This window comes from Haliaeetus albicilla, chromosome 23, assembly GCF_947461875.1.
Source record: "Haliaeetus albicilla chromosome 23, bHalAlb1.1, whole genome shotgun sequence".
Lineage (NCBI taxonomy): Eukaryota > Metazoa > Chordata > Aves > Accipitriformes > Accipitridae > Haliaeetus > Haliaeetus albicilla.
Window position 1 is genome coordinate 4,090,462 of NC_091505.1, and position 13,968 is coordinate 4,104,429.

The window sequence follows — 13,968 nt, forward strand, 5'->3', positions numbered from 1 at the left end:
CATGGGCTTTCTCATTTCTGCAATAGCCACAGTGTTGCTTCCAACAGTCTTTACTGGATATGGAAATTGGAATTTGGACATGAATCTAAGTGTGAGAGGAGGTCAGTGGGATTTCTGTTTAGTAATCAGAATGTACCTCTCAGCCCAAGTATGACTTTGAAAGCATTGACTTGAAATTCTGGCAGAGTAATTAAAAAATTCTGAGAGTGTTGAGGTTTTGCAGTCAGCCAGCCACACGTAACCCACTGTGGTATAGATTGCATGGGTTGAACTCATTTTGTTTGAGGATTATGGTTCTTCTCAAAGTGAGGAGTGGTAGCAGCAGCAGCTGGACTACAGTTGTTATGATGGTGGAACAAAGCACAGAGAAGTCAATGGGAATAATGCCCAGAAGTCCAATGGGCTTTGGATTATACCTCTACCATGTAAGATTTTGGATTGCAGACCTTTGGACATGGGGTTGAATGGTACTGGGAGAGCCTGAGGTGGACTTTCAGCTTCTCAAAAATCAGATCTTTAAAATATTGCCAACATATGGAGAAGCTGTAGTTACTCAGCTTTATCTGACTTTCTTTAACAAAGGTATAGCTTGAATCCAAATGAAATCTATGTTTTCCTGAGGACTTCATGCTGATCTCAGCTGCTCAGTCTAAGTCTGAGGAAACGCACCAATTTTAACACAATGGGTCCAGATTTATTATTAATTTATAATTGAGAACAGGATCTGGCCCATAGTCTGAATTCAACAATTGCTTGTGTGTATTTCAGCAAAAGTAATGCTGTAAAGTGCATCCTTTTCTTCAGCCATCAAGGACCTAAAATACTTTCCAAACACTATCTCATTTAGGACTTTGGAGATGAGGATTTGCTTCCTGGTAAAGACAAGTAAAACTTACCACCTTTAATGTTTTATGTATGTTTTCAGCTGGCTGATTTATGACCTTTCCAGTGAAGCCCCTAGAACATTTGTAATAGATGGTGACTGCTGAGGGCAAAGCCAATACATCTATGAGTTTCTCCACTAACTTAAGCCAATCAGCAAACACGAATGTAGCATTTTAGGATACCGGAATATTCATGCATCATTGTCTTTCTCCCAGGAGCAATTTCCTGCTTATGATGTAATAACTTTTCTTTTTTTCCCCTAAAGCTCCAATGATAAATGCTTAGGTTGAGTTCACCACAAAGTCCTATTCTACCTCTTCTTCTATCAAGACTGTTGTGAATTTCCTTTGTGTATTTAGGCTTTTCTTCATTTTGCTCACAGTTAGTACCTGTGTGTGGGTCAGAGTTCAAAAAGGTCCAAGAAAAGCTTTAGCCCTTGAGCCAGTTTGTGTACCTAGTTCCATGCAGAACTTTAAGGAATTGGAATAAGATGGTTTCCCCAGAAAGGCACCCTGGAAGAGCTTTACATTCAGCATTTGATCCAAATAATAAACTTGAGATTATTTTCTTAACCCTTTTAATTCATCAGAAATGACTTAAAGAATAAATCATGGAATGTGATTTTCCTAGAGATTTGTTCTAAGGGTAGCTGTCAAATCAAGGTAAGACTTCATTGTGGACAGGTTCAAAGAGATCTGTTTAAGGAAAGGTCCTCCTTTTTCGTGCATGTGCTATAATGGACACATTGATCCGGAAGCGGTAAAAAAATACTTCTCAAACTTATCACCGAACAGTCATCTTTCTTCTGGTACCAAGATTCTCTTGCTCCACTGTGCAAGTAACCTGCCTTGATTTAGCCTTGAACTACCTGGACAACTGGTCAGCCCATTCAGTAACCAGTGCATGGGTTTTCCATGCTGTCCCTGTGAACTGCACAGAGCTAGACCATTCAACTGCTGCCTTACACATGACCAAAGGTGGAAGCTGATTGTATGAGTTAACATTTTCTTCTTTCTTCCTACAGGACTTGTATCTGCCTCTGTCTTTGGATGACTCTGATTCCCTGGGAGATTCCATGTAAAGCGACATGAAGCTAAATGTCCATATTGCAAGCTATGTTTAAGATACAGTAGAGTACTTCTGCCAAAATAAGCAGATAGGTGACTGGTGCTTTCAAATCAGACAAAGGACACACAGTTATATGTCATTTTTTTTCTGTGATTTATCCTTCGTGCCACAAATCAACACCTACCAGTCTATAGAGATAGAGGGATACCATTCTTCTGAGTTATAGGGATGCAAAATGGACATTGCGAGAAATTTGGGGCCAATATGCCAATGATCCTGTCCGTTTCCCATTTTCTTCTATTATTTCTTCTTCTGCTGCAACTATGTAATTTTCCTAGTGATAGTAAAGTAGCTCCCCCTGGAAGTGTGCAAATGGATTGCTTGCTGACCAATTTGCAAGCTCAAGTAGAGCAAATGATACTCTCCACCTGTCCAAACTGCCAATGTTTGCCAGCTCACCTGCTCCTCATTTGCAGCCCTGATTTTAGCACCTGCATACTAACTAGTATTGTTTTTATTGTTGGAGGGCAGGAAGGGAAATGACTTACTAGTTTGATGCTTAATATGCCAGCAGAAGCTTGGATGAGATTAGGAATCGTTGCTTAAGATGCTAAGTAAGGTTAGTACGATAGTGATTCAAATATTGGGATTTTTTTTTTTTTTTAATGATTAAGTAAAAAAAGTGTAAGTCAGCTGAGTTATCTGGAGTGGAACACCTTTCACATATGATCCAAAGATACTGCTAGCTGGTAACAAATTTTTATACCTACCCTATGGTATCTCTCTATCTCTGTTTGTAACAGTAATGCCTTGTGAACAGCCAACACTGAAAACACTGTGAAAATTTGTTTTCAGGTTTGACACCCTATAGGTCACTTTTTATAGCAAAAAATCAATACACTTTTTATAAAGGAAAACCTTGTATCTGTGTTTTGGGAGTAAGGATTCAAGCTCCTTCTTTTTTATAAAAGCTGGTAATTTTCTTTTGTTTAAAAAACACATTCAGAAAAATGTACAAAAAAAACCAACCAACAACTGCAGAACAGTACTAACAACTCAGTTTAGAAAACTTGTCATCACTACCAAAACAGACACTCGTAGGGGGAAAAAAAAGGTCAATTCAAAATATTGAATGTTTTGATAGTTTTTGTAATGTTTAAGACTACGTATTTGGTTTTTTACACTTCAGTATTCCTAACTATGGCCAGATTCTCTACTTATATAACAAATGGAATTTTGTGGTGTTCAAAAACCAGTATTTTAAGAAACTCTTCTATCTGACAAAAACAAACTTACTGTATTTAGAGAAATCTTTTGCTTTTATTAATCAGTAATGACTCCTACAGAATGCAAAGTTCATCTATTCACGCAGGGCTGGTGGTTTTTACTATGCTGAAGCTTTGTCATAGGCTAGCTGGCATTGCCTCCCTTTCTCAAGGAATAAGCTTTCGATGAAACTGATTATTACAGAACTTTACCTAAATGAAATCTGTGCAATCAAATCTTTCTTTGTTGCTCTATTTGCCTTTGTTTAAACATTCATACCTATTCCCTATTGCCTTGCAACCCCTTGTGATTAGAATGAACTATAATGTTGTGATGTTTGATGCTACATAAATGCTGGGTTGTTCCCAAAGCCGCTCCACATTTTGTTTGCTTGCATTGCTGGTATAAAACAATCTGTGCAGGTTGCATCTTTAGAGGTTCATGTGATGATACATATAATGCAACTTAAAAAAACAGATTAATCTGAGAGAGGCCAGGATTGGGAATTATCAAGGGGTCAGAGTTGTCATGCACCAAATTTGCACCCAGTAGTCTTAGTGCATGATCATTTACACCCAGAGTTTTGCACAAGAAATCATTCGTTCCCACAAATAACTTCATTTAATTGAATAACTCTCTGACTACGCGACTGCTAAATGATCGTTTCACCCATTGTATATAGAATCCTGGTTTTAGTTCAAAGGCTAAGGGCTCATGTTGAAGGTTTGTGGGGAAAGGATGGTAGCGTGGACAAAGCGTAGGTATAGTAGTCAGGACACCTTCATTCAGCCCTTGGCACTGCTAAATTTAGTGTCTGAATGGGAGCAGGTCTCTTAGTAACCCTGTGCCTCAATCTGCCTATCTGTCCCTACAGGGACAATACTGTTCTACCTCACTGGGGGTTGTGAGGCCAAATGTTGCTTAACGTTTGTAAAGTGCTTTCAGATCCTCTAACAGAAGGTGCTGAAGTATTCTGGGTGCAGATTTGGTTATGGGTGCTAATTTTTGGCTGTTTAATCCTGTGGGTGCTACTGTAGATACTGGTCATGAAAAAATAGGACTTTTTAAGCATAAGGATGTCGAAGGCCATGGTTATGCTAACAACACTATTCATCAGAGCTTTTGTCTTAGTAAAAGCTTTAGTTGGATAGATAATTTGACGTGCTTTTACCCTCTCCTCTGTTCTGTTGGTGGAAATCTCAGAGTCCCTCCCCAGGTCTCTGCTTTTCCAGGGATCCTGACTAGTAGTCAGGACCCTGCCTGTAAGAGATGATGGACTTGGACTCCAGTCAAAGGTGTTGTCACTTCAGTGACGCAGGCCATTCCTCTCATAGTCAGGGTTACCGTGTCCTGCCACCTTTCCTCTGAGTCTCTGCTAAACCCAGAGACCAGCCATGAAATCACATCTAGGTTCTCTTGCTATTCAGTACAGGACACTCACCCCAGATCCACCAGGAAAACCTAAATCTTTGATAGCCATAAGCAGACTGAACTGCTAGAGCTGATGGTGGTAGGAAAGGAGTCCGAGTTGTACTTTCGTCCAGTATCCATGAGTTCACTTTGTATAAGATAAAGCAGGATCCCAAGGGGTGAATGACCCTTTGGATGGATGGTTGTTGAGGTAGCTGTTGAGAAGTGGTTCCTTTCCTTCTGGCCACAAGTCATGTTTGGTTATTTGAAGATGCTCTTCCTGGTGGAGAGTGCTAGGGAATCACTGAGGTCTTCTTCCTGAGCTGCACCTAGTGACACATCTAAAATCTGATCCTGCAAGTGCTCCCTTGGGAGTGGAGTTTTGTCTGCATGAGGATCATCCTGGGGTGGGGCTGAGCCCAACAATTCCTTCAGGGAATTAGGGGCACCTTGAAAAGGCCTAAAAGAAGGAAAAAAAAAAAAAAATTGTTCAGTGGGAAAAATAGCCATTCAAACCAGTAGCAGCCACAAAGAAAACAGGGTATGAGGTCAAACTCCCAAGTTTTAAAAAGCAATTTTCTAGGTAGAAATGCCTGGGCAGTAGGAGAAGTCAGCGAGTATTTCAGCTGTAACATATAGTTGAGTCTGTATTAATGCCAATATTGCATGAGTTCTTGTACAGAAATGCATGTGGAATGTTACCTCCATTCAAAACTAGTTATCTTTGGCTTTGTAGGATCCCTAACATAGATTTTAATACAAAGAGAAACAATGCACAAGCATCGTACCGTAGTCATTTAAATATAAGGACAGCCCTGATTCAGGAAAGAACTTAAAGTCATGCTTAATTTTTAGCACATGCTTTACTCCTGTTGATTTTTCACAAGAGATAAGCTTGGGTTTGGTCAGAAAGCTTTCTTGAACTGGAATGAATTAGTAATTACTTTCAATATACTATAATAATTCCAGACCCTATGAGATCCTGGAGCAGATGATAGTAATTTCACTATATACTCCAGAGTTTACCTTTTATATTTTTTTCTACTTTTACAAGCACATAAAACTCCACAGGATATGAGGATTTGCCATATTAATTCTGCTATAAAAACCCTGTCTAATTTGCCTCATGAGGCTGCCTTTAGTGTTTTTGGAGACTAATTGAATCACTAAGACTACATTGTTTTAAAACAATAAAGTATTTAAAAGCAAGTTGGAGAGACTCTTAAAGTAGTAGGGCTTTGTTTCTTTGAAATCTGTCTTTATTCAGTATCCATTATATTTTAGCAAATTTGCATATGCAGTAAAAATACCTGTTTCAGACACACAATCATTAGGAAGGAATTAGAGCAATCCTCCAAGTATAGACTGATGTATTTAGTATTCGTACATTCCAGTGATGGTCTTGACTGTAGAAGATCAGGGCAATGCAGCAAAATCTTCAGTCTTAGGATTTCTGTCACTTGTAAAGCATTTATAATCCTGAAGTTTCTGGGTTAAAGCCTCATCTAGTATAAGATTTGGAGCTAGGTCAGTTCCACCAGCTAAATAGGCAACCAAGACTCTACACCTCGAAGTAATTTTGAAAGAGTTTGGTAATGGGATTTTACCTTGGTCCACTCTGCAATGGGAGATGGAAATAGCTTTTGCCTACCATTGTCTGTGTTTCTTGTATCTGCGCATTATTTACAATCTTGGGAGCTAGAAACACTAATTGTGTTATCTTCATAGACAACAGAAAAATAATTCTGCTTAGAAAAAACTGCCACATCTCTTTCACATTTAGCTAACACACACATACGCATGCAAAAAATCACACATGCAGTCTAGCTGTTATTCCTCTCTCATTTGCTTGAACAGTATTTTTGAAGGGAAAAAAGGGAGGTAGGACCAAAAATTGTGGCAAACAGCAAAACAATGTTACACCCAGGCATTTTTAATAGGAAATAATGGCATAAAGTGTTAGTTTGCCCTTATCCATAGGGATACTGATGACGTTTTCTAGGATGCCTTGCATTTGTTTTTTCATGCCTTTGAGGTCAGTGCTGGTCTTTTTGCTGCTTCACAGAACACCTTGTGAAATTGCTCTGTAATATCATGCTGAACCCCTACACAGATGCTGTTCCAGTGACAGCCATCCCTGGAAGTTGCATCCTCTCTGCAGGGGCACGGTATGGACTTTACAGTATGAGACTCCTTTATTGCAGTGAGAGCACGTGAGTGTATTTTGTCATTGACTTCAGTGGTACACCACATCCTTTCAAGGCAATTGGAGAGTTGTCTTTTACTATAGTAGAGGCAGAATAATTTTTGGAGAAAGGAAGAAAAAATAGCCAAGTAAAGTAGGTATAAAATTAGTCCAGAAAGTGTCTCCTCAAGCTAAGACAATCCACAACCAGAGAAAAGCTATATAGAGGTGCATTTACCACACACAAGGTGCTGATCATGACCAAGACAGAACAAAACAGCTTCTTTTTTCTAGTGGTGATTTAGGCTCAAAGTTATTTTTCTGCTTGCTGATGGAAGCAGGCTGGAACAGTATTTGGGACTGGTGAGGTTCTTTGTAGAAGCAAATGGATGGCACAAGATGAAGATCTTCTGTCTATCTAGATAAAGAGTGAGGTCAGTCCATGCAACAGGGTTAGTGCTTTGCACAAGACACCTAGAAGAGATCCAGCTGAAATACCACCTTGGTGTAACGAGACCAAGAAGGTTAAGACTTTAAGTGCCTTCCAACACGCTTTGGGCTTCAGAAGTGGGACTATACATGTGCCCAACAAGGCCTACGTAAAAATGGTCTTGACAAAAGGGGACAGGACAGACTTTGATTCTTGAGATATTTAGCCCATCTTGCATTTATTCAGCCAGAATCACAGATTTCTTCTGGCTGATGCCTCTGTCCCATCTGTATGAATCTGAGCAGGCCTCTCCATGGTATCTCAGGAAATGTTAAAGCCGAGTCTTGTGTCTCACAGTGCAGCCACTCCTCACTGATTGTGGAGTGAACTGGGCTGGGTTCTGCTGCATTGGTTATCGATTCTGTCATTCAGATATTCTTCACCCTCCTTCTTTGCTCCTGGCTTGAGATCTGGCATCTCTCATTGCGGGTGCCTCCAGGTGAAAGGCTGGGGCTAGCAATATGTATAGAGCCCTCTTTTTGTTTTGTTTTCTTTCCTCTGGAACAGATCTAGTCATTTGATATTTGTCTGAAGGTCTGGTGCCAAGCTGACAAAAAACATATTTTAATAGGGAGAGGGGAGATGCTCAGAGATTGTAAGTGGGTAGACGGAAAGGCTTTTTTTCAGCAATACCATTGCACAGCTGCTCTGACAGAATCCCAGTTGCAAAGTAGGGTATGGGTACTACATCTGCAGGTGAAAATGCAGAGCTTTGGGGTCACAGACCACTATCCATCCCTCAGGACACTCTGTTTAGAGATGATTAAAAACACTGACACCAATTTTCAGGCAATAAATGAGCTTCTGAGCAAATAAGAATCAAACCTAGTGGATTCAGCAGTGGGATTTCAGAGCCATTGGGATTTCGGAGCTTATTGGTCTTTGGCATAATTGCGGACAGATCAGTTCTCCTTGTGCCATGGTGTCCCAATGCATAAAGAGCTGATCACAATACCTACCTCCATCTGTAAGGTGCATTGAGATAGGCTGATACAGAGCTATGGAAGAGCTTGCTCTTAAGATTTATTAATTACTTTGCAAAGTCTGAAAACCTTATAGAAGAAGCAAACTATGGTCCATTGTCTTTGACAAGTCTTTTCAGGAACTCTGGCCCTCTCAAAACTATGCTGTAAAAATGTTTCATTATTTCACTTGTGGTGAAAGATAGACACATCATTTTTAGTTGCCCCAAAACCCATGGAAGAGCCAGCAACAACCCTGAGAGCGAGACCATATCCACATCCAGCAACCCAATTCTCTCATCTGGAGTTGCCACCTCTGTCCTGAACACAGACCCCTGCTGCCCTTCTTTTTGTTACATGTACGTGTACATATCGGGGGCAATTCATGTTACCATTCAAAATGTGGGCCTTGTATTTGTAAACGATGAATAAGTCTAATGATTTCAGTGGCCTTCTACCAAGAAAACAGTGGGCCTGTTGTTGAAAGCTTTCTTGTTTAGAAAGTGTTCATGGCCAGATGGCTTCATGGGAAAGAGTTGCCTTTCAGTTTCATCACTTAATGCACTTAGTTGAACTAACCTATTCTGGCTCTTGCTCTATATCTCAATGAACTTAAGTCAGGACTCTTGAGCCGGTTTAGAGCTTCCCTAGGTCTGACAGTTTATGACTCAAACAACTGAAGGAGGAGGATGTCCAAAGGGAATTAACAAATCTTTGCAGTAATTAAGAGTCTGTCAGCTGAAAAAAGAAAGTTGGCATCATTAGAGAAAGATGCCATGGTGGCCAGTGTCATGGGAAACAAAGGAAAAAGACTTGTTTCGAAGAGGAATGGTAGGGGACATTTGTTAGGAGATATTTACTGAGTCATGAAATGAGCTTGAACTTCACAGAAAATCAAATGGAAGGGAGAGCATGAGGCAGAGCACTGGAAATGTCAGTGCCATTGAAGTGTGGGAATAATAAAAGACAAAAGCCAAGAAATTCCAGGGACAAACAAAAGGGGAGCCTGGGGCTAGCTGAGGATCTACAGCTTGGTTCTGGACAGAAAAGCAGCAGGGCTTCCTGGCTGCATGTTGAGAGAGTTATTGCCCCTGCAGGTATCTAAGCCAGGATGCAGGCTATCTGCCACAACAGTGTGTCCCCCACTCCCGATGGCAGAAATAAGGTCACACTTGGCCGCAGGCAGGAGAACTTGGTTTGAAGTTCCTCCCCTGCTCCTGTTTTACTCTCCTGCCAGCACGTGTCATCCCTAAAAGGGATGATCTGTAAAAGATCCAGCCCTTTGCTGAATGACAGCACCGACCTGTGGTTTGGTTTTATTTTTATTCCTCCCTATGAGATCAATCAGAAATAGAAATTCATCAGCATGCCCTGGCATGGAGAAGGACAGCCCTGGCACACTGGGGAATTGCAAGACATGTGCAAGAGAATAATGAGGGCACCTCTGAACCTTCCATCCCTTCCCATGGAGCTCAGCAAACTCTGGAAAAAGTAGCAACCCACCAGCATCAGGGTGAAAAGCCAAGACAGGCTCCTGGAGGAGGTTACCTTGATTTGCTGTGCAGGCTGAGGGGCTGATGATGATCTTGTCCATGAAATGCCTAGCCACATATGTGAGAGCTGCTGCATTCAATAAATCAATGGGAAGTCCGTGCTGAACAAGGGGATCTGTGTTTAACACTGGTTTTCTCATGAGATCTTTTTTATCTTTTTTCTAAATTCAGTTCAGTTATAGTGCTTGTGAATTTAATCCTAAAAGGCAAAACAACTGACTTAGCAAAAAAAATGTGTTTAGATGTGTAGTCTCAGATATTTTTTTTTTTTTTGCATAAAGATTGCACCTCTTTGTTTTTGTAGATTCTCAGATGCTCAATATAACACAAGTGAAACCCAATACACCTAATTCTCCGCTGCTTTAAACAGGCAGAAGCTCCTCTGTAATTAAGGGAGCTGAATCCATTTGGTCCAAGGGTGGTCTCCTATTTCAAAGATTGATTACTGTCAATAATTCTTGTGTGATTGATTACTTAAGTGCAGATTCAGTTTCCTGGGTGACAGCTGCAGACTTTGCAGAGAAAACCTCATTGACCCCAGCTATAAGGTGATCTCTTGTATGAACCTCTAATAGCAAGTTATATATGGGAGATATTTTGTATAGTTTTATTATAGTTAATGATAAAGCTGAAATAGTTTTCTTTGTTGAAATATCTTCAAACTTTTAGAATTTAAAATGAAACAAGGAACCATAGCAAATCAGGGTCTCCTCTGTATTTTCTGGTTCTAAAGAGTGTTGGCTTTATCTCACTTCAGTCTACCAATAGACATGCCCTGAGCACAGCAGGTTTATGGAACTAGAAATAGCATTTCTATTTCTTCCAGTATTTTTCTACCCTAGTCCCAGCTAGTACCAAGCAGAATAGAAGTTTATGGTTGGCTTGGTTTTTTCGAGAAAAGTATTACCAAATGTCTCTGAACATAAAAAGGAAGGTTCAGTTCATTTCAGGTGACTTGTCTAAACTCAAGGCTGCTTTTGGTTTTTATCCGAGCTGGTTCTTCCATTTCTATTTGCAATGGTTATATATAGGAAATTGAGATTAATTTGAGTCACATTTGAACAGCGGGGTTGTTGCAGAGCAAAGTGATTTACCTGGCATGTGCAGTCAGAATGAAACACGTTGGTGGCACTTGGTCAGGGTGGACCTGAACCAAACCCTGGTTCTGAACCTGGTTCTGAGAAAACCATGTGCAGAGTCAAACTTAGGAAATGTCTGTAATGGACCAAATGGACCCCGAGCTGGGGTCCAGGCCCAGTTCTTGAAGAATTTTACCTTCAGAGAATCCCTGTGAAACATTTAGTGGGGTTTTTTTGTTGTTGTTTGTTTTTGGGGGTTGTGTTTTTGAGTTTGTTTTGTTTTGGTTTTGTTTTTAAATTCCAGCACGGTTGCTTTTCTCTGTCTGCTTCCAACCATCACACAGCAGATATGGATGGTTTTTTAATTTGCTTCCCTTTGCAGGTGGCAGTTGAAATGTAGTGATATTCTGTCTCCCTCTCATGCTGACCGCACAGTCACCGAGGGGTTGCAGAACTCACAGCTTTTTTTCTTTTGGTTTGGGTTCCCCCCCCCCCCCCCCTTCACAACAGAAGAGCTTTTTCCAGATTTAGAGTGATGTCTAATGATGCGTCTCCTTAAAAAGAAGAATGTCTAGGGAATTAATTGCACTGCTAATTGGTGTTTATAGATAAGGTGAAGCAGAAGTATTGAATGTAAGAACAAGAAAGCCTGTGAGTTATAATTACATGCTGAATTCTGACATGTAAAATTGTTGTTAGTTTGCTTCTTATTTAAATGATGTGTGATCCAGGCAGCTTTATCACTGTGGCAGTACTAGTACAGCTGCGATTATCAACTTAGAAGACACCCAGGGTCTTTTAGAAAGAGGAAACCTGTCTAGCCAAATCTCCTTCTATTCTCTGAAATGACGACACATTCCCCTCCATGATACTCTGTATTTTATGACACTGTCTAGTCTAGAAGCACAGGAAAGGAGTATCAGCTTGCTGACTTTGCTGTTACTAGCCTTTGCCTATTTTCTTAATCACAAATATAATCACAAGCTAGGGTTAGCGGCTCTCATCGCACAAGCCTGAGTTCTTCACGCTACTCTTTGAAGAGCAGGAACTGCCTTCGCTCACGGCCCTGCGCTCTGCGGCTCTCTCTGAGCTGCTAATCTGCCGACCAGTTGTGTTGAGGGAGGGAGATATGCAGCTGAACTGGAACCTGATCATGGATTACTGTCTTAGGTCATTCATTGAGTTTGTATGATTTCATCATTAATAACAAAGCTGCAATATAATATAACTGAGAGGCCACGATGTATTTTCTATTGTCATTCAGTGGGTGGGGGTTGGAGGGGCGGCCAGGTTTAAAGTTTAGCTGGTATACTTTAAACTCTGTGTACATAACCTTGGAGGACTCGTGGGTGGTAAGGGTTCAGTTGTTATTGTGTTGGGATTGGTAAATTTCAGTTTGTTTTTGTTTAAATAATAAGGTATTTAATTAATGACATTGTACAAAGAGCTATTAATTTAAATGGTGCTTTCGTTCTCCTAAAACAGATCTATCTAACTTTCTTTTTGGCAAGCCTGCAGCAATGTTAATCAAGTTGACTTTTGTACCTTGGGGGAGTGTGTGGAAGGGGAGGGGAAATGCTTTTCTCTTCAGACAAATAATGTTGCCCATAGTTAACTTTCTGCTTGGATACATACCTTGAGTTCCCTTTACACTGAATTTTTATGTGAAGTTCTCTTAAAGGGACAGAACAAGCAGAGGTTATTCCAAAAGATCTCAACTGTATCATCTTGTAATATATTGCAGCTTTATGCCAATGATTCCTTGCTTACCTGTACACAGTCCATGCATGTTTTGAACTAATTTTGCATTCTCCATTTGTGGTGAGTTATTTAGCATTTTAACCACCTTTTGTGCCATTCAACTTGTACAGAAAACATTTTTATTGACGTTTTAAAGGGAGGGGGAAGAAAAGAAAAAACCCCTTCTGCTCCCTAGTTGTAGGTAGAACTCAGTTACTTAGCAAACAGATGTAGATGAGTGGTTGTAGTGTTAGAAATGTTAGCTTGCTCGTGAACAAGCTTTTGAGAGTAAATGCATGGTCCTGTACCTCTCTTTTCTTAATTAGCTCTTCCTTTCCTCCTGGAAAGATTCTCTCTCTCTCCCTCTCTCTTATTCTGTCTTTGTCTCTCTCGTGGTTGTAAAGTATAGATTTGGGCATAAATAAAATGATATACAATGAGGTTTGAAAAGCAGTTCTCAACAGGTTCTCTCGGGGAACTTATTTCTCACAGCGCCTTGCCTTGGCACTTTGATTAGACTCTAACTTTCAAGGTAAAACAGATGGAGATCAGTCACCTGTTGCCTCTGCTTGAACTGGGGAACAAGTTAAATCTTTGGAAGTTTGCGTCACTGGTGAACGATGAGATCTTGCTGATGCATTGCAGCTGAGGCATGTGGCATGTGGTGTATTGGCCGTGGCTTCCACACCTGGTTATTCTACATGGGACTAGTCCCGCGGCCCCTGATTTGCGGAGTTTGCACACACTTTTTGATTTTCCTGGATACACAGTGGAAGGGGGTGGGGGATGGTATATAAGAATCATGTTGTTAGGGGTTCTGTAGACAACTCCTCCACACTCCCAAGCTCTGAGTTGAGTATGCGGGGCTTATTGTTTAGTAGCTGTGGTTCTGTTGGCAATGGAGGACAGAAAACAGTCAAAGTCTTGGAAAAGAGGGGGTCACTCACAAAGACAGATTTTGTAAGAAATGGACTTAAAAACCCCTCACAAAGCCCTGCCACAAAACCACAAAATGTACCTAGATCCACACATCTATCCCCCATGCCTCTTCTCCCGTAACAGAATTTCCTTTTGTTAGAAGATTTGACTTTCTAGAAAAAAATTCCATTTTTGTGAGGTGTTGTGAACTGTTTTTACTACTTGTAATAACCATCCCAGGTCTGAGTATTCTTGTAATGCAATGCCATGCAGCAGAGAACCTGTCCACTTTATAGCTTTGCTCTCAATATTTGTTACTCATTGTTTTCTCATCTAAATGTACATTTGCAAGATGTGTGTAATGTCATTTTCAAAAAATAAAATTTGGTTTCAATATTTAGGCCGATAAAAA

The 13,968-nt window shown here is 40.4% G+C and overlaps 1 protein-coding gene across 4 annotated transcripts in view; it reads left to right on the top strand.

The window, feature by feature from the left end:
• Positions 1-13,968, top strand: part of DCX (doublecortin) — a 145,602-nt gene extending 131,634 nt beyond the window's left edge. For all 4 annotated transcript variants that reach the window (XM_069810943.1, XM_069810947.1, XM_069810946.1 and 1 more), the window contains exon 9: positions 1,910-13,968. In XM_069810943.1, coding sequence (XP_069667044.1) covers positions 1,910-1,966 — 57 coding nt within the window. In that variant the 3' untranslated portion in view covers positions 1,967-13,968. The remainder of the gene's footprint in view (positions 1-1,909) is intronic.